The sequence below is a fragment of the Ascaphus truei genome, chromosome 2, assembly GCF_040206685.1.
Source record: "Ascaphus truei isolate aAscTru1 chromosome 2, aAscTru1.hap1, whole genome shotgun sequence".
In the NCBI taxonomy this organism is placed as follows: domain Eukaryota; kingdom Metazoa; phylum Chordata; class Amphibia; order Anura; family Ascaphidae; genus Ascaphus; species Ascaphus truei.
The window spans coordinates 272,930,689-272,951,621 of NC_134484.1; the positions used below are offsets into that span (position 1 = coordinate 272,930,689).

Below are 20,933 nucleotides of genomic sequence, written 5' to 3' on the forward strand. Positions count from 1 at the left end.
ATAGTAGTCCTACAGTACATAGTGAATTAAAATAAACAAACTTTTAAATGCATTTGTGTTGTAGAAAATGAATATACTTTCATTGGGTCTTACTGAAATTAATTATTAACATAATACTTCTTGTCCTTCATATTTACCTGTTTGACTTATGATGACATTATAATCACAAACAAGAAAAGATGCATAGAGTGGTGGAACTGTATGTCTTTACACCAACATTCTTCTTTTAAGCAGCATACACATACTGATACAGATAAATTGCATTTCACATTACCCATCTTGTGGCAGTGTTTAGGAAAATGTAATAACTTATCATAAAATTATTCCTTAATGATAGTAATTGACCCAAATGACCACCCAGTGCTGTTAGTATAATAACTGCATGCTTTTACAACACAATGCAGCCTTTCTACAATTCCACAGAGAATGCATAGCTAATGACACTGTACATAATATTAACAAGAAATAGATCAACTTTTTGTTTACTTAAGAAAACACATCAATTTGCCTACCTGCTCCTTGACAGAAGCTAGGATAGCTGAGGTTGTTTCTGTTTCGGAACCATCTCCATTAGATGTATTCAGCCCTGGGCTGAGGGAACTAGTTTTTTCCGAACATGACGGTTGGTCTGGAACAGGCATAGCTCCTATAATAAAAAACAAAACAAACAAAAAATAAATAAATAACGCGTTGAGACAATTGTACTTCTTATGAAACTAAAGGTTAGAAATAGATGTGCACGCAGCCAGCCTTTAAAGTAAAATGCTTTCTAGTTAGAAAACAGATATGGCTGATAGAGGATTTTGTAGCTATGGATCATGCAAAAGAGCTACAGAATACTAAAGGCAATCTGTTCCCTGATATATTTAGAATCACAATATGCTACTGAAACAAAGAAACTTGTTCCAGCAAAGTGACAGCAGGTCAGCCACTGAATATAAATCAGAAGTCTCTTCATACACTATTATATTTAGGCAATAGATAAATAAGCCAATTGAGCCAAGTTCATGTTCATATTTATAATGGGAAGCTTTTAATTAGATCAGCACTGAGCTTTCCTTTTTTATACCTAAGCTAAGAGCGAGCCATGTAAGTCACTTTTATTTGTACAATCCCATATACCTCTATGTTCTAACTTCTGATAAACAGAATTTCGTTAACAGAATTACAGTACGTAATAGTGTTTAGAGTTAAGTCTTCATAAGCATAACATTCTACTCCCCCTCCAGCAGGATTCATAAACAGGGAAAGTGCGGCATTGATGATGGACTGACAAAGTAGAAGTGGGATACTGTACATCATGAGGATTATGAATGTCTAGGTTTCCAGCTTGTTTACAGTTTGATATTATCTATTTCAGAGTGGTCAAAGCAACAGATTTTTTTTTTTTTAACAACTGAAACATCTACATAAGATAGACCATACAAAGGCATATTGATCTACTTACTTACTTGTTATAGCTAGTTTGTACCTAGTGTTTATAGACATTTAAGCACATTACATGCATCATACAAGAATACATATTGATTACAACTAAAATGGTTTCAAAAGACCAATGATAAATACAGTATGAATCAAGATATTTTGTGTTTAAAGCAGCAATACTACATCCAATCCATCCCCTTTATTTATTGTGTGTGTGTGTGTGTGTGTGTGTGTGTGTGTGTGTGTGTGTGTGTGTGTGTGTGTGTGTGTGTGTGTGTGTGTGTGTGTGTGTGTGTGTGTGTGTGTGTGTGTGTGTGTGTGTGTGTGTGTGTGTGAAGCATGTGACAATGTATAATTCTCCATTCTTAACTAAGCTGACAATAGTTCAGTGGTCCTGTTATAAATCTGTAAAAGTCCTGATTGTGTGCCTAACAAAATGGCTGCTTTCTAACTTTGTGCTGCAGTCTGTGAAATACTGCAGCTGATACAGTATGTAACATTATACAGACAGTCCTCGGTTATCCAACGGAATCCATTCTGGAAATGTTGGATAGTGAAACCGCTGTAAAGTGAGTCCCATGTTAATCAATGGTGGTGAGCGTTGGATAACGTATTCAGGCGTCGGATAACACATTCCGGCGTTGAAAAACGGCCCTTAGGGTTGCATTGTAAAGTGTTGGATAACGAGGACTACCTATATTACTAAGTATAACACATTATTGTTACAGCTTAAGGAGTAAGTTTGGAATACAGCAACAGATCTGTTTGTGATACTTGCCATAGGGAAAAGCTTAAAAAGCTTTGTATGTTTCAGAGCCTGTTTCGGAAGAGAATGTGATGCTCTAAATCGTTGCTGTAGTAACCAAAGGTTGATCAGTACATTAATAAAATCCTTACAAATGGCATCTGGAGTTAAAAAATGCAGACACTATTATCTAATACTATAGAACTGATTTATTTAAAAAAAAAAACATAAAATGTTTCCAGATTTCTGCTTTAAATGGCAAACGATTCACATTTCAACAGGTTTTAGGACACCGAAAAAGAACTGTGGGGCTAAACTCCCTTTTACACCCAGAATTGTGTTGTAGTGTGGTTGGTAAAATGCTCTGATGCTTAATGACGCTAAATGTATATTTTTTCTCTACGTGTCAATATAACTTCAAAATGGCCATCAAACTTCAACTATGTTTAAGGGAATAAAAGACGTTAAAGGCACAGATGAAAATTAATTTGTTTCAAATACTGTATCATACTTAATCCATGCTAAAAATCAATTTCCAAATTTCTAAATTTGCGCAAATGCTTTAATACTCTTATTGTGCCATAAACCCTACATTTTATGCTATTAAGAGGATGCTAGACACTGGTTTTAATATATTATTGATTAAAGTTTCAGTGTTAACACATTTTTAGTTAAATAACTTATTGATTTATTTATATGTAATTTATCCTGTTTTATAACATAAAGTGGCTATTGTGCCTTATCCCAAATTTACATTGCGCTTCCCTTTCTGTTTGTTTTTACTGTTCCTACCCTAGCAAGGTTTTGGGTACCTTGCATTGGAGGCTGCACCTTTGTTTGTTTGGGCAATTTGGCACTTTAGGACCGTTTTTGTTATTTGAGCTGGAGCCTACCCCCTTCACTCCCTAATGGTTCATGTCACACTACCAATTGTTGGTTTTAAATGTACATATACATAAGGTTTTATTTATTTCACTTTTATTCCAGCCAGTGAGTGCTTTGGGATTTTATTGACAGGCGCACATAAACTTTTTTCTTTTGTTTGTTAAAAGACATTAAAGGCACAGATGAAAATTAATTTGTTTCAAATACTTTATCATACTTAATCTATGCTAAAAATCTTTAATACTCTTATTGTGCCATAAACACTACATTTTATGCTATTAAGAGGATAATAGACACTGGTTTTAATATATTATTGATTAAAGTTTCAGTGTTAACACATTTTTAGTTGAATAAAAGAAAGGCAGTGAAGGAAGAACTAATGCAGTGACAACTCTAATCTCATACTGTATGTACTGACAAAATTATTGCTCTCACCTGAAAGTTTGTGCAAAACCAAGAGATAGAGATGGGACTTTTTTTTATCTCTTGGACTTTTGGGGGTTGGCAGTAATTTTATTTTGTACATTTGGGATTCGTGTTTTTACTATATAACCTTCTGCTTTACCATCTTCCATTCATGCAAATTGAAGGTGTATATTTAAACTGGTTATGCCTACATATATTCTTTTCTTGATGTTTGGACTTGCTTGTTTAATCTGCCAGGTATTCGAGGGTAGCACAGATTTTAAGTGGGTGATCTCTCTGTTCAACTGAACATCTGACACAAATATGTATTTAAAAATGAAGGAGTAAATGTGGGCATCAACCATATGTTAAACCTAGATGTGTTACAGCCTAAGCCTTTTACTTTGCAACTGAATTATAATCAAATATAAAGAAAACATAAATTGAGATCTATGAGTACTGTACTTAAAAAGACGAAGGCAAATTGCTTCTCTTAAATGTTTATCTCTCTTGCTCGAGTTCAAAAAGAACTGCTATAAAGGTATATCTAAATTTACTGTACTCAGCTTCAAAAAGTTACAGAATAAGGATGCGTGCCCCAGCTAATCTAAATGTCACTCCTTGTAACCACAAAATTATTAATGTTCAAAAAAGAAAATGACATTTTTGGATGCTAACACTATATTTTTCCAGGCGTTTTATCTTGACTGCTTCAGTGTTTACAAAAGTCAGATTACAGTGGCGGCCGCCTTTAGTCTCCTGCGGCCGCCACCGCGGGGATTTTAAATGTGCGGGCCGACGCGGGCTTTTTTTTTGTTTCGGCGCCGCAGGCGCTTTCATTGTTCAGCGCCATTAGCACTGAACGGGAGATGCGGCTGGCACGCGGCCAAGGGATGAGGCCGGCGCGTGGCCAAGTTCGGCTGTAAAAGCAAACAGCCCCGAACTATTCCAGTGATGTTGGAGGTTTAAGGGGGCCTCCAAAGTATGAAAGTGATTCCAAAAGGCAAAGAGTCGTAGACCATAAAATATTTTTATAATTTATAATGTTTCAGAAACTTCTTGTTATACAAACTGTAATAAAAATGATGGGGTATATTAAGTATTTCAATCAATCTGGTACTTCACGGGTTAATGTTGGTTTGAAATTGTGTTAAAAATACAAACATTTGGTTTATGGCTGTGCTGTTGAGCGGAGAGATTGTGTAGCTCCTAAGCTCCGGGCCTTACAAAGATATTAACTCCTCCAAACGTGGCAAGGATCATCCCCAAATATAACACCGGGTGTCCTAAGTGCTGCAGAACACCCCTACAGCAGCAACTTCGGGGAAGAAGAGAGCACTCTGCCTACCTGGTCTCCCAAATGCCGCAAGTAGCTGGGGATGCTAAAATCAAAATGGCGCCGACCCGCGCTGTGGCCTCCCGATAAGAGTGAATTCCGGGTGGGAGGTGGTGCAGCCGGGTGATAGCTAGGTCTGGGGCCTGCTCTCAGTGCTGGGGGTTGCGGGCAGCCACGTGGGCGGGCCGGTAACCTTGCCGGCATTCAGAGGCAGCAAAGGGGAGATTTACCCCTCGGTCCCGAAATCCAAGATGGCCACTGGGATCGCAACACAATGGTTGTAGCCCATAAGGAGCTAAGCTGTGGAGCTACACCCCAAGGGGGAGAGAGCCCATGGTATTAGGAGTCAACAGCAGGGTGAGGCCTGCACGGGATGCGCATCACCTTACAGACAGGGGAGGACACAGATAGCTGGATCATGCAGCATATCCCATCACTCAGGGGTCATATGCTGCATAGGGCCCTGGTGAAAGCCTGATTAAGCCCTGCTGCACTGGGGGAGTATAGCCAGGCCCACACAGCCCACAAAAGTAAGACCTCCCACACAAACCAGGAGGAATCCAATTCTGCACCTCTTATTTGTCCTTGGGCAGTCCTGGAGTGGGGAAGAGACCCAAGGAAGCTATAGACCCAAAATCCCCATACCAAAAGCAGCGAGTTCCCTCAACAGCAGACAGCATAATTTAAAGGTAAAAACAACATACTAGAAAAACTGCTCAGCAAATATAATATTAAAACTAAAGAAAGAAGGAGACTTCTGGTGACGTAACCGGGTATGGATGTCTAATGAGGGAGCTCCAGGGACCCTCGTGCAAGCAATAAGAAAATAACCTATATCTATTATCAGATTACATCGCTGGATCAACCCAATACCCTCAGAACTTTCTGACAATGTCAGCCAATTCTGTAGTATGTTGTATACATATGCCATGCTCAATAGCACTCCTTTTTGACACTTGGTGGCTCCTCCTTCCCAGGTTTTAAGCCCGCCCCTCCCCACTTCCCAAGTTTGTAGGTCCTTTCATTCTACTAGATATAGATCCAATGGTGGTCTTCTCCCTCCTAATAGAGGTAAATGAGAATTCTAATCCTAATAGAGGTATATTATATTATTAATATTTTATCTGGTAGTGTTAGGACTTGCGAATGGGTGTCTGCCTTGTCGTGTCTCGCAAGCTTACAACGCTTTGGCCAAATTGTTAAACTAAATGACCCTTTTTCAAGAGAATATATAAGTATTTTACTGTGTATTTCTGTCATATTGGATGTAGCATTGGGCTTCTCTGTTGTCTGTTGTAATGTCAGCCAAGTCCAAGAAACTGACGGCGCAGTAGGTTTCACAATTCCTTGGGGGAAATTGGCGTGCAGGCGGACCATAGAATGGAGGCCAAGAGGAAGCCTTACCACGTGCTTCCCTAGACCAGGACTGCGGTGGAACAGAGGGTGAAGAAGTGACACAGCAATTTCTAGAATCCCTTTTCACAAAGATGCAGCTGTCTTTTAAACTAGAACTTAGAAATGCAGATAAAGAATTAAAACAAGAAAAAACTGCACTGTCTCAAAGAACTAACAAACCACAATGGATTAAACACTCCTTTTACAGGCTGCCGCTGATGACGAAACAATCAGGTTGAGCCACGAACTGAATCTACTTAAAGAAGGACAAGAAGAGCAGGAGAACAGGGACAGAAGACCGAACATCAGAATCAGGAATATTCCTTTATCAGTCTCCCCTGAAACCCTTCGCTCGTACCTTAACAACCTTTTCAAAGCAAATCGACCCAGTCCTAGAAGAACGTGAACTAGAAATAGATCGAGCTCACAGGACTCCGGACCCAGATCAGAATACCCTAAAAGAAGAAGGGATGTGATCGTAAGGTTACACCACTATTCCACAAAATAAAAAAATATTACCTGTTCCAGAGAAAGCGGTTTGAGAACGAATCTCTCCAATCTTTAAAAGATCTCTCCAAAGTGACATTTGCCAGGTGGCGTTAACTGAAACCACTAACCCAGATATTGAAGGACAAAGGCATCGGTTGAGATGTTAGTGCTCAGAAATGGAAAACAAATGTCCCTCAGGTACCCTGAAGAGATGGAGGGCTTCCTCCAAAGTCTGGGGATCTACACATCGGAACAGCTTAACCCCTCGCTTCGGCATGGCAAGGCCCCAGAGGTATGTCCATCTAGGCGGCCCCGCTCCAGCTTCAGAAATATTGACCAGCCAAAGTCAACAAAAGGCCGGGAGCAAAGAGTGATGGTGGTTGATGTAGCAAAATGTGTACGAAAATGTACTCAATGGATTTCCGCTTATAGTAAAACATGTTGTCACCCTAACAAGCCCACGATCCTAGGAGGAGACCAGGATAATATAATATTATATACAAACCAGCTTAGGGTTCTGTTACTCTATTAGTCATATATACTCCCTATCCCCCCCACTCCCTTTTCTAGCCCCCCCTCATCCACCACTTATGTTATAGCATAACATAAAAAAGATTAAAATACCCAACAAAATGTAAACTGTATATAAAGATAGGATGAAGCTTTGGGGTCTGGGGGGTACACACCTGGCCCCGCTGGACACCCAATGACTAAATCCTTCCACCTGGTCGGGGGGAAACCTCCTTCACAACTCTCAGACATTTTTAAAATATGTGGAAGTAGCAATGAAATATTACTATACATGGCTAAGCAATGTAGATGTAATGATGTGCTGATGTATCTTAAGAGTGGACAGGTATCAAATGCTATTGACACAATTATATCACCCCCTTTTGTATGCTGTCTTAGTGTTTCTCCTTTTTCTCCCCTTGCTACTGCACTACCTCTCTGCTCCCACTACCTTTCCCCCTCTCCTTCCCTCCCCCATTTCCCCCCTCCTCCCCTACCTCCCCACCCCTTCCCCCCACTTCCCTCCCTCCTCTTCCCCTCCCCTTCATCCCGCCTCTACCCCTCCCCTTACACCCCCTTCCCCCTCCCCCACTTAGGGGACACAACTTAAGTCAAGACATGTTTAGTTAAGTGTAAGCCTGCACAACAGGGCGATTTTTGTTTAAATACAGATAAAATCAAGGAAAGGCTGAAGTGTTGAGGTTCTTTTGGGCCCCGGGAGTTCCCCCAGACATCATTAGATGTTAAGCTTTGAATGCCTACCACCCAGCTTAGTGGAGAGGACCCTTCAATATATGAATGTATTTGCTTGATAGAGCATCACACTGCTGTAAATAGATGTTGTAAAACTGTCTCTAAATACTTTTTATTGGAAGGTTTTTCAAATATTACTGTTAGAACTTTGTCACCCCCTCAGATGTATATCTCGCCTCCTCCCCCCTACCCCCCTATTTCCCTATTTCCCCATCCGCTATCAGGTGTAAAAATGGGTTGATCACCTACTGTATGATTATCAGGAAATTGTCCACAAATGTTTTCAATTCTACACTGGCGACACACTTTATTCGAGCTCGGCTAGTCCCACGAATTCGGGTATACCCGGGTGTATTGAGGTTTGTGACTGTTTTCTGCCCGAGTGCATTGAGTTATTTTCCGGCAGGGATTGAAGCATTTTATTCCCGCTGGCTGCAATACTGCACAGTACATATATATATACTGCATTACAATTCATGAATTTATGCCATCTGGTAGACACGCGAAGCATTGCAGCCTATTAAATCCTAATCATTATCAATTAACAGATCAGCCGCCCATCAGCCAGGCATGAACCCAGGCTGGGAAGGCAAATGCAACGGGGCTTGTCAGAGGTGAAGAGCGGCGCATTCCAGGTATCTGCCAGGTACATACCGGGTATTTGCTCGAATAAAGTGTGTCGGTGCAGTATGTGGACATATGATTTGAACTTTTTGGAAGGGCTCACATATCTCTCAAATTCTGAGGCCATCTCGAAATATTTGGATTCCTGTAAGCTCCCGTAACTAATGTGACAAACGTCCCTCTTTTGTAGCGCTGACGTCTGTCTGGGATCTTCCCGACACAGTCTTCTAGGGTTAATTATACAAATAACAGGATCATACAAAGCATTACGTCATTTAACTCAGGCTTCTGCCTGCGTTATTTTCATCCCAGTAAGGGACTGCAGCTTTAACAGGTGTAGGCAGGAGGCACTCAGTCATGAACCTTCAGCGGTTTACTCATATCAGTGTTATAATATTTCACACACTGTCACTTTAAGAAACAAAATAAATCATATAAAGAAATCCTGTCCCATTCAGGAATCTAACTACACAGCAGAATAAGCCTCTATAACTGCTGCTGGGCCAACTAACCTGTTTCCCCATCTTAAAACAATACCCTCTCATTTAGGGTCACTAGATACAGCATACAGTCTTTTAGACACAGCAATAAATATTTGTTTGTCTTATCTGTTCGTGGTGGGAACTCGGTCCCAAGTGTCCAGGCAAATCCTCTGGTACTGCGATACTTGAAGGGGGCGTCCTCCCCAAACTGGATGCAGGGGAGCAGCGATACCCTAGCCTCCAGGCTCTAAGAAGAGAGACTGACATGCAACCCTCTCTGCTCTAACTAACTGTGCTAGTGATTAAGAAAGCAGGTAAGGGAGAACTAGACACATTGTAAACTGTGGTCTGGACTTTCCATCCACCAGCCTGAGGAAATGTGAAGCTGTGGAATGGATAATTTTGCACTATTCCTGCACTTTCTGACCTAAAAAGGGGCAGAAAGCTGCCTAACATCTTTGGACTATGTCACACTAACCAAAACAGTAAAAAATAATCTAAACAGCAAGATTACACATATCGAACTGACTAATGTAATCAAGACCCTTAAATCAAGTAAATCTCCAGATCCTGATGGCCTTCTAATTTTATAGTATTTGAAGCAGAGGAGAAATCCCAGCGGTCACTGCAAAGGCTCCATGAGGCTCAACCAAGTGTTATAATAGAAAAAACTTTATTGGTACAAAATGGTGAACATAGAAAAAACCACTAACGCGTTTCGTCCCGCGAAGGGACTTTATCAAAGAAATAATTTCCAGACTCACAGGTATGCCTAAATAGAGAGTACTATGCTCTTATTGGACTAAACTAAAGTAGCGCAGATGCTTAATAATGGCACTAATTACTGTAAGAACAAAGACATGGAGCAGACTAATCTAAATGGAGATACAGAATAAAACACAGTGAGTAAATAACGAACACCAAAAGATGAAAACTATAAATAAAGAGTCTAACAAAGATAAGAAAAGAGGGGGGAAAAGGAAAAAGAAGAGAAAAGAGGAAAAAAAAGAAGAAAAAAGAAGAAAAGAAAAAAAGATAGAAGGAGATAAAGGAATAAAAAAAGAATATAAAAACTGTAAAAGTAACTTAAAAACAACTTCCATCACTTAGAACCACCTATATATAATATAATATATAATATAATATTAATACTCATATAATAATAATAATTCATATTATAATATTAATTCATATTAATATTATTTAATATTTTCTATCTGAGCTTTTTTGTTATATTATATTATATATAGGTGGTTCTAAGTGATGGAAGTTGTTTTTAAATTACTTTTATAGTTTTTATATATTTTTTTATATTCCTTTATCTCCTTCTTTCTTTTTTCTTTTCTTCTTTTTTCTACTTTTTCCCCCTCTTTTCTCTTCTTTTTCCTTTCCCTCCCTCCTTTCTTATCCTTGTTAGACTCTTTATTTATAGTTTTCATCTATTGGTGTTTGTTATTTACTTACCGTGTTTTATTCAGTATCTCCATTTAGATTAGTCTGCTCCAGTCTTTGTTCTTACAGTAATTAGTGCCATTATTAAGCATCTGTGCTACACTGGCGACACACTTAATCGCAGTGCGGCCAGATCCGCAAGCCGGGAGATTTCCCGGCTTGCTAGTGGCCGCCCCTCGGCGTGCCGCGCGTCGTCACGCGTCTTCGGGAGCCTGCGCCCCCTGCACGCGTGTCCAGGGCTCCCCGAGGGAGCCCTGGTGTCCCGCGATGTGGGGGACGGCGGCAGGGGGTTCCGGGGGACCCGGCGGACCCGGCAGCGGTAGGGAGAGCGCCCCGATCGGAGGGCGCTCTTCCGCTGCTTCGGCGCGCGCCCGTCACCCTCCGGTGCGCGCCAGGCTACTGCTGCGGCCAAGAACGGGCAAATGCTCGAATAAACTTGGCCGCAGCAGTAATTTAGTTTAGTCCAATAAGAGCATAGTACTATCTATTTAGGCATACCTGTGAGTCCGGAAATTATCTCTTTGATAAAGTCCCTTAGCAGGACGAAACGCGTTAGAGGTTTTTTCTATGTTCACCATTTTGTACCAATAAAGTTTTTCTATTATAATGCTTGGTTGAGCCTCATGGAGCCTTTGCAGTGACTGCCAGGATTTCTCCTCTGCTTCAATTACCTACCGCATCGGCAGGAGCACACAGACCGCGCTACAGCAGGGAGGACAGCCCAATACCAGCGTCTTTGAGGAACTCACGGATTCCAGCCAGCTGAGACAGGTAATATGCCGTGTGACACGGGGTCTGGAAAGGGTAGCAGCTTCTGTTTTTTCATGACTTACTCGGCGGCATGTATCTATATGTGTAGCCCTGTACTTCTAAACAGTTACTGCCTTTTTAGCCCCCACCCCGGTTAGTCCTTTACACATGCGTTTCTGTTATATTGTGATTTATTTATTTCATTTACTGCTGATAGTGGCGGTCACCTCCGTTTTTTTGCACACAGGAACTTTATGACTGCTCATTTCATATAGCAAGTTTTGGTAGCATCAGAAATTCTTTGGGGTCATACCCCCTTCTTTACCATAATTTTATAGTATAAAAAGTTCCTACCATACCTTACATAATATCTCCTTGAGATGTTCAACTCATTTCTAGAAGGCAAAATAATCCCAGAAAATATGACCACTGCTAATTTAGCTATCATTCATAAAATGGGTTGCGACCCTCTCCAATGCGGTAGCTATCGACCCATCTCATTATTAAACTTGGATATTAAAATCTATAGCAAGACCCTAGCCGATAGGTTAAACCCAATTATGTCAAGGCTTATTAATATAGATCAGGTGAGCTTCATCTCTGGCAGGCATCAGATAATATAAGAAAAATAATTAACATCATAGAACATGTCCACTTCACAAAGACAAAAGCGATTCTATTAAGCCTTGATGCAGAGGAGGCGTACGATAGAATAAAATGTTTGTTTTTTTAGATAAAACTACGCAGTCCTTTCGCTTTTCGGGTCTTTTTTTGGACGGGGTCAGAGACCTATCCTATCACTCTCCTAGGGCCTTGATTAAACTACCAAGCAATAATCTAGAAACTATAAATATTAAGAATGGCACGAAGTAGGACTGCCCCTTATCTCCCCTCCTTTTTGCACTCTCCATCGAGCCTCTATCAACAACGATTCGATCTCATCCGGATATCCCAGGAATAGACATAGGTGACAAAAACAACAAGATATTGCTTTTTGCCGATGACGTTATTCTGACATTGGCTAACCCTATGATTTCTTTACCAAATTTGCTGCAGTCTTTGGGGGAGTTTGTCAGGCTGTCAGGGTACAAAATAAATAAGGATAAGTCAGAAGCTTTGAACCTGTCCTTCCAAAAATCTGAAATTAAACGCCTTCAGCAAAACTTTAAATTTAGATGGCGCTCTGATTATCTTAAATATTTAGGGGTCTATCTCTAGAAACTACAAATCTTGTTACCAAAGTACCTTACTCTATTTGATAATATTAAAAAGGACTTACTGAACTGGAGCAAACATCAGAAATCTAGTTTTGGAAGAATAGTTTCAATAAAAATGAAAATCCTTCCCAGATTGCTGTACTATTTTCAGACCCTTCCAATTAGTATACCAAGGGAGGAACTAAGAGCCCTATAGAACCGAATTTTTCAATTTATCTGGCAGGGTAAAAGGCCCAGGATAGCCAGATCCATGTTACTATCCTGAAGATCGAGAGGAGGCCTTGGGGTCCTAGACATATTTAGATATTACTATGCGGCCCAACGGCGTCAAGTAGTTGTTTGGAACGTGGACCCAGCTAAATTCTGCTGGGTGGGCATTGAATCAATTATTCAGAGGATTACCCGTTGCCATCGTCGCTTTGGATGACAGAGAAAAAAGATCCAGGCAAGAGAATTACAGTACTAGACCCAATAAAATTCACCATGAGCATTTGGGCCAAGACCAAAGCAAAATTCAAACTCTCATCAGACGCCTCTCAGTTTATTCCCCTTTTCAACAACCCAAATTTTCCACCTCAGGCTCAGGACACCGATCAATTTAAAAATAAAAATATTAGATGATAGGAGACCTGCTCCATAAGGGGAAACCGGTACGTTTCCAAGAGCTTAGAATGAAATACAACGCCTCTTTTCCAGTTTCTACAGTTTAGGCACTTTCTTCTGTTCATATCAAAAAAGTTAGAATTCCCAGAGCTATCCAATTTCTAATCTCTGTGCAAAAAAGCAGAATACCAGAAAGGTCTAATAACTATGATATATGCTAGGATAGAATATGTGGGGAATACCCCAGACCATGGTTATATAGTCAAATGGGCTAATGATTTGGGGGTAGAAATTAACAGAGAGGGTTGGGAAGACATATGGGACAGTGCGGCCAAAACTTCCATCTGTACAGTAACAAAAGAAAACATAAACAAAATAATCTATCAATGGCATTTCACATCAATGAAATTGAAACAGATCTTCCCAGATTCCTCTGACCAATGTGGGAGGGCGTGCGGACAGATGGGTGATATGGTCCACATATGGTGGAATTGCCCGGCAATTCAAAAGTATTGGATGAGGATCCAGGGGTTTATTAGGGAAACAACAGGCCTTGTGATCCCCCTTGATTCTCTGGTCTACCTACTAGCTAAACCACTAGAGGAAGTGAGCTATCCTGTTAAACATCTGATAACACATATCCTAAGTGCCGCTACATGCGCAGTATGCCTGCTTGGAAAAGTCCATTACCCCCATCCAGAGCAATGGTAACAAATGGAATTAATGAAGTGATGCTAATGGAAAGGTTTATTGCTTTCCTTAAACACACTACCAAAAAAATATCACATGATTTGGGACCCATGGTTAGAGACCGAGAGGGCATACGTAACAATTATAATGGATATGAGTTAAAAAATAAAAGACCAAAAGACCCTTAAGGCTTGGGGTTTAGGGTTTAGAGCTAGAGGTTAGAGGTTTAGGCTAATGGAAGTCAAGGCAGGGGGCATGGGAAGAGGGAATCTGATGATGATTGTGGAACTAACAAGCAAAGAAGATGGATGGATTGTTTTTTTCTTTCAAGTCGTAAATGTCAACCAAGTAACTGATTTACCACAGGGGTGGGTTTTATGTGTGTTTCATTGAAAGAAGGTCTGGGCATAAATGTTGGCATGTTTGAATAGAAAATTAGAATTCAACAGAGGTGTGTTTTGTGATCAGAACACGTGAATTATTTTCTACTCCAGTGATCTCTCTGGGAAAGGAGCCATGACATATGGTAACGTACTGTATAGAGATTTCTGTTTTATCATTTTATCTTGAGAAACTAGTCTGCATTTATTATAACTGTATTTTCTTGTAATAATATTTTTTTGTATTAAAACAAAACTTTAATAAGCGATGCTTTGGGCTCTGAATGAACTGTTTGCATGCTTTGTATAGAGTAAAATATATTTTTGTACATATTTTGCTACAACAGATTTTTGCGTGTTAAATGCATAGTTTTTATTTAATAAACAGGGGCCTTAGAACCTGGCAGATAGATACATATTTTATTTGTATATTTCTTTGGGGGTGGTGGTAGTGGGTATTATTGCAACAGAGTAAAGGATAAATATTAGCTCATTGAAATTACCATGCACAGGAGAAAGGTGCCCTTGGCTAGAGTAGCCAAGGTTGCATCTATATGTCACGTGCTCATGAGTGTGTTGTTAATGACAGATGGTATATTGGGACAGAGTGAGAGGAGATATTACTCATTTGAGGGTCTTTTGCGGAAGGTGAAAAGTGGGCGGTGTCTTAATCCTTGTCCCATATGCAGGTCACGTGCTCACAGGTGTGCTGTACGTGACACAAACTAAAATACACAAGTATTTCTGTAACTCTTTTAACCAAACTGAGTAACAATTTGGGTGCTATGTATCTAGTTCTGAAAAGTACATCTTCACAAATACATCTAGTTTTTTTTTTTTGCACTACTGTATGTATTCTGTCAAATATACAAATTGTTACATTACTACAGATATACTGTAGCAGCACATACTGTCAGTTTACGGTTACTGAAATCAGTTCAAGAATAAAAACAACTGTTAAGTTCTTGTGCCATTCAAAAGCCTCAGCCTCAGCGTGAGAATGGACAAAGATATTCACTGTGAAAACAGTCAGACACATAATGAATTACAATTAAAATAAAGCTCACAGAAAACTGCAGGATGGTATTTCATTTGGGGCACAGTGTTCCTACAGGTGGAATCTCAAGCCTTGTCACTGTATCGAAGACAGTAGGTCTTGCTACAACTGTATGTTAATGGACTTACATTTGGCGCTAGAGATGTAGTATTTAGAACATACAGTATGGATTGATAGGAGTTTATTAGACCTAGAACTTAAATAAGAATATGATTTAAATTTTAGATAAATAATATTTATTTTAACTTTTTAGAAATAATCTAAAATACCTACAAATAGGACATAATGAAGTGTTATTTAACTACTTCAATATGCACTCAACCCGCCACACATTATTACCTTATTATATTAAAGCTGTAGCAGGCGCATACACCCTCTCTCTCCCTAACTGTGGGAGTTATTTATCAGCTAATTCATGTGAACTATTAGAGTAAAAAACAAAACCAATAAAACCAGATTAGCCATATTCTCATATAGCAGTATGACTATGTAGGATCGTTTACTTTTTCCTGAGAATGTAACAGATGAATTAAAATGCATTCTTATCTAAATTTTATGCTAAACTAGATGTTCTGTTTTTGTCCTAGCCATTCAACCAAACAATGTACGGTAGTTGTTACAATGAGTTAAACAGTTAAGTGTACTAAGTTAGATCTTGCAGAATTTTGACTTTCAATAAAGATGAAATGTTTTTTTCACACAAATACTGTATGACTTCTACTGCTACTTTGCTGAATCATGAATCCATCCCTTCAATGTCAAAAGGATCTACATAGTAGATTTGTACTTTAAATATAAACACTAATAGCAGGGCCCATCGCTCCAGAATGTTGAGCGGGGAGAATTGGTGTTTTAGTTTTATTCATAAATTAGTGTTTATAAAAAAAATTAAAAAAAATTGATGCACATTTGGTGTTTATCAAGTTTTCAGTCAGCTCTGGACAGAGCAGTAAAGGAATTTAAAGCAGAAGTTTATTTATTGGCTAAAAGAACTACGGAGCTTGAAAATAAAATGGACCTCTCTTTAAAAAATTAGGTAAATACTGACGATGCGGTCCTGGGTCTCAATGAAGAGATAAGAGCAATGAGGGATGGTATAGATGACCTAGAGAAAAGGGAGCAAAGGCAGAAACTATGAATCTGCCATGTCACTGAGTCTGTCTCTCCGCAGAAACCCTCCAGCCATACCTTAAGAGACTGTTCACATCAATTGACCCCCAGTTGCAAGATGGCGATCCTCTGATGGACAGAGCTCACAGAGCCCTTGGACAGAGATTTGAAGACCCCAAAAGAAGTAGAGATGTAGTCCTAAGACTCCACCAATATGCAACCAAGGAAAGGATTATAAAAGGCTGCAGAACCAGCGGCTCAATTGAATTTGAAAACCGGTGGGGCATTCCGTTCCATTTGGTGGAAAACCACAGAGGCAGACAGGTCTCCCTTCATTATTGTGAGGATCAGCGTTAGGTCCCGCCCCCGCGTCAGATCTAATGACGACATGGTGGATGCGCCGCAGACCATGGAAGCTACCCACAGGCGCCGTGCCATCAGACAGGGGGATACCTCTAGGTTCGGGCATTGGCCCGCCCCAGAATCACATCCTGTGACGACACTGGTGACGCATCACGCCCTCAGGAAACCACGCACCGGTGCCGTGTCACGAAGAGCACGTGAGGGGTTAATCCTTAACTCCACACTAAGCCAGGATCACCTGCACCTGTGGCTTACTCCGCCTCCATTCTGCCATTGGGTACTTGCTACTGAATGGGCGGTTCATGCTAATGTGTGGCAGCTGCTTGCTGGCTTCTCATTGGTCACCTGCCCTTTATATGCTCAGCCAGCCCTCTGGAAAATTGGCTGAGCATAATTCTTCATTTCTGAATTTAGTGCTTACCTCAAGCTTCTGCTGCCTTGTCCTGTTGCCTTGTGCATTTTTGATCCTGCCTCTTCTCTCAGTGTTTTGACCTCGGCTTGTACCTGAACCCCCTACTTCTCTCTACAGCGACTTGCTTCTGGACCTCTACCTTCTCCGCCCCTGGACCCTGGCTACCTTCTATGACCATCCAACTTCTCCAACCCCTGACCACGGCGAATATTACGACTATCCTCACTTCTCCAACCCTGAATTGGTTATATGACTATGACTCTGCCCTCCGGACGCGGTCACGCGGCTGGAGGTCTGTGTACACTAACATCCCCACGTCGGCCTTGCGGTCCCGTCTTGTTTGTGGTGAGCACCTCTTACAGTTATCCAGAGGAATCAGCGTCTTTTCTATTGGCTCTGCATCTGACTACCAGCAAAGATCGAGTCAGCACCGAAGACCCCGAGAAAATAACACGGATGATGATCGATCAGCTGAGGTTATGGTTGCCTGGAGATAAAAGATGGTGGTTTTGGGGGTCTCTCGGCGAGTCTGTAGCGATTTTCTTGACCGGCGGCTCGGCAATCAATGACAACTTGTTTTCTCTTTTCTGTTCTTTCTGCTCTTCTTCCAGTCTCTCTCTATACTTTTTCCAATTTATTACAGGCACTGCTTAATATACGTTTGCAGTCGGCTGCCTGCTTTTCAGGAGCCGGTTTGCTAAAGTTTATCGATGAACGAAACTGGTGAAAATACAGACTGAGAATTCCAGCGATGGGTGAGGGGGCCTTGGCCCAAAGATGTAGAAGAGCTGCTTTTTCTTGCTTGGTTATAGATATAAAGGACTTTAAGCCTCAACATGAAACCAAACACAATTTACTACTTGAAAATGTTTAATTCTAAAAGATATTGAACTTGTAAAGATAAAATGTGAATCTGGGGGTTTTATATTTCTATATCTCTATATTTCTAGCCTGGAAGTCTATCCCTATAAGTATATATCAACACAATACGTTTTTTATGTTTATTTGTCTCAAAGGGCAGAGAGATTATTCCTTCTACTCACCCACACATGATTTGTATTCTAGAATCGATAACATTGTTGTATCTCCAAATATCCTAGAAGTTTTGGTCCACTCAGATATAGGGCCTATTACTTGGTCAGATCATGGCCCAGTGGCTATCCTGTTTGATCCACCATTGACCTAGATTCAGTCATTTCACTGGAGGATGAATGACTCTAGTAAATTATCCAGAGATTAGCGCACAAATTGGAGACTCACTTTATTAATTATTTCCGGTCTAACAATGGGTCTGTAGAATCAACAGCGATTCTGTGTGAGGCACACAAGGCCATGATTAGAGGACAACTTATTTCAATAGCATCAAACAGATAGAGAATAAAAATGGAAAGACAAAAATACTTAACGGAAAATTTATAAAGTTAGAAAGCTCATAAAAAAAACCGTTGAGGAAAGTATATAAAATTCTGAACCTGGCAAGGGAGGAATTTAAGAGATTACAATTGGAGGATGTAGAGCATGCCTATAAATGGACTAGGCAGATGTACTATGACAAGGGTGATAAGGCAGATTGTCTATTAGCAAACAAAGTTAGAGGGACCAAAGCGAGGGCCTCGGTCCCTGCTATTAGATTAAAAAGCAGAGGAGTGACCTACAATCCTTCAAGGATGGCAGAGGAATTTGCTAAATTTTATACAGATCTTTACGATCTAGACAATTCAACCCCGAATGCTAAAATCCCGGGCTTGAACCAGATTGAGGATTATCTGAGAGATTGTGCCCTCCCGAAATTGACGAAGGAAGATTTTAAGATTTAATATGCAAAAATAACTCCGGTAGAACTGGGAAAACCAGTCAGTTCTTTGACACCATCGAAAGCACCGGGCCCAGATGTTTTTTCAAATCTCTACTATAAAAATTTTATACAAATTTTAGGACCTTGTCTGTTGGACCTATTTAATGATTTTCTCAGCGGAAAACAAATTCCTCCACAGATAACGAAGGCCAATATAGTGGTGATCCCTAAAGAGGGAAAGGACCCTCTATGTTGTGGTAGCTACAGGCTAATCTCACTTCTTAACACGGATTTGAAAATCTTTACCAAAATTCTAACCAACAGACTGATTCCAATACTCCCAAGATGAATTCAATATGATCAGGTGGGATTTGTGAGCAGGCGCCAGGCATCAGACAATACAAGGAAAATTATTAATTTTATTGATCAAATACACAAATCCAAACTGAAAGCAATGCTGCTGAGTCTAGACACGGAGAAAGCTTTGATAGGATAAGGTGGGAGTTTTTAGATAAGACATTAGAGGCATTTGGTTTCTCCGGAATCTTTCTACAGGGAGTTCGTGCTCTCTATCAGTCGCTAACAGCCACCCTGAATATCCCAGGAGGGGAATCTAATAACAATTAAGAATGGGACTAGACAGGGGTGCACCTCTCCCGCCTTCTTTTCACTCTGACAATCGAGCCTCTAGTGGCCACCATCAGAGCCTCCCCAAATATACAAGGGATCAAAATAAAAGATGAATACTATAAAATATTGTTGTTTGCAGATTATGTTATTGTTACTATATCTAACCCATTGACATCTCTTCCGAACTTGAAGTCCACCCTTCGGGAGTTTGGTGAGCTCTCCGGGTATAAAGTAAATATGGGAAAATCAGAAGCTCTAAATTTGACGCTAATGGAAAAGGAGGTTGAGGTGCTTAAAGGATATTTTGACTATAAATGGAAAAAGACCCATTTGAAATATTTAGGAATTTTTCTTACCAGAGATTATAACTTATTATATACATATAATTACCCTGAACTATTCTCCAAAATTAAAAAAAGATCTTCAAGTCTGGAATTCTCATTATATCTCCTGGATATGGCGTATAACTGCAATTAAGATGAATATTCTCCCTAGACTTTTGTACTATTTTCAGAAATTACCGGTAGCTGTCCCGCATTCAAATATAAAAGAAATTCAGAATCGAATTATGCAGTTTATCTGGAAACATAAACAACCGAGGATAGCTAGGTCAATTATGTTGGACGCTAAGGAAGGAGGTGGTATGGCTGTTCCAAATATTCTAAAATATTATATAGTCTCCCATATGAAACAAATAGTTTACTGGCATTCCCCGAAAGGAGTCTATGCCCAGGTGGACCTGGAGAGCTCGCTAAAAAAACCTGATTAGATTGTCTTCTATGTTGTGGTCTAGTTCTGGGACGGGGATTGGGAGACCGTCGGAACCGACAGTAATTGGATTTACTTGAAAAATTTGGCAGATGGCAAAAAATAAATATAAGGTTTTGTCGACCCCTTCTAGACTTGCACCCCTGTTCGGTATTCCGGGGTTTACTCCAGGTTTTCAGGGTCAGGGTTTTGACATTTGGAAACATAGAGGAATTCAAGCAGGAGATTTATTAGAAAAGGACAAACTAATGACTTTTTAGGAATTGATGAGAAAGTATGGTCTACCCTAAATTGAGCTATTTAGGTATATGCAGGTCCGACATTTTGTGTGTCAGGGCCTCCATGATGAGGAATAAAGTATATATACATGATTGGAAGATTTATGTAAAACAAAAAAATACCAAAGACGTTTGATATCATCTCTGTACCAGGGGCTAACTCTTAAAAAAGAAACCCCAAACCATACATATATGGACCAGTGGGCTCTGGACTTCAACACTGAAATAACAAGGGAGGACTGGGAAGATATCTGGGACAATGCGGGTAAAACCTCTATATGTATGGTAACAAAGGAGAATATATATAACATTTTGTTACATTGGTACTACACCCCCAAAAGACTAAAACATATGTTCCCAGGGACCTCAGATAGATGCT

At 40.2% G+C, this 20,933-nt stretch overlaps 1 protein-coding gene across 19 annotated transcripts in view; it reads right to left on the reverse strand.

Annotated features, from left to right (window-relative positions):
- Nucleotides 1-20,933, reverse strand: part of CTNND2 (catenin delta 2) — a 1,535,845-nt gene that overhangs the window by 1,226,969 nt on the left and 287,943 nt on the right. For all 19 annotated transcript variants that reach the window (XM_075586233.1, XM_075586237.1, XM_075586242.1 and 16 more), the window contains exon 2: nucleotides 513-646. In XM_075586233.1, coding sequence (XP_075442348.1) covers nucleotides 513-646 — 134 coding nt within the window. The remainder of the gene's footprint in view (nucleotides 1-512; nucleotides 647-20,933) is intronic.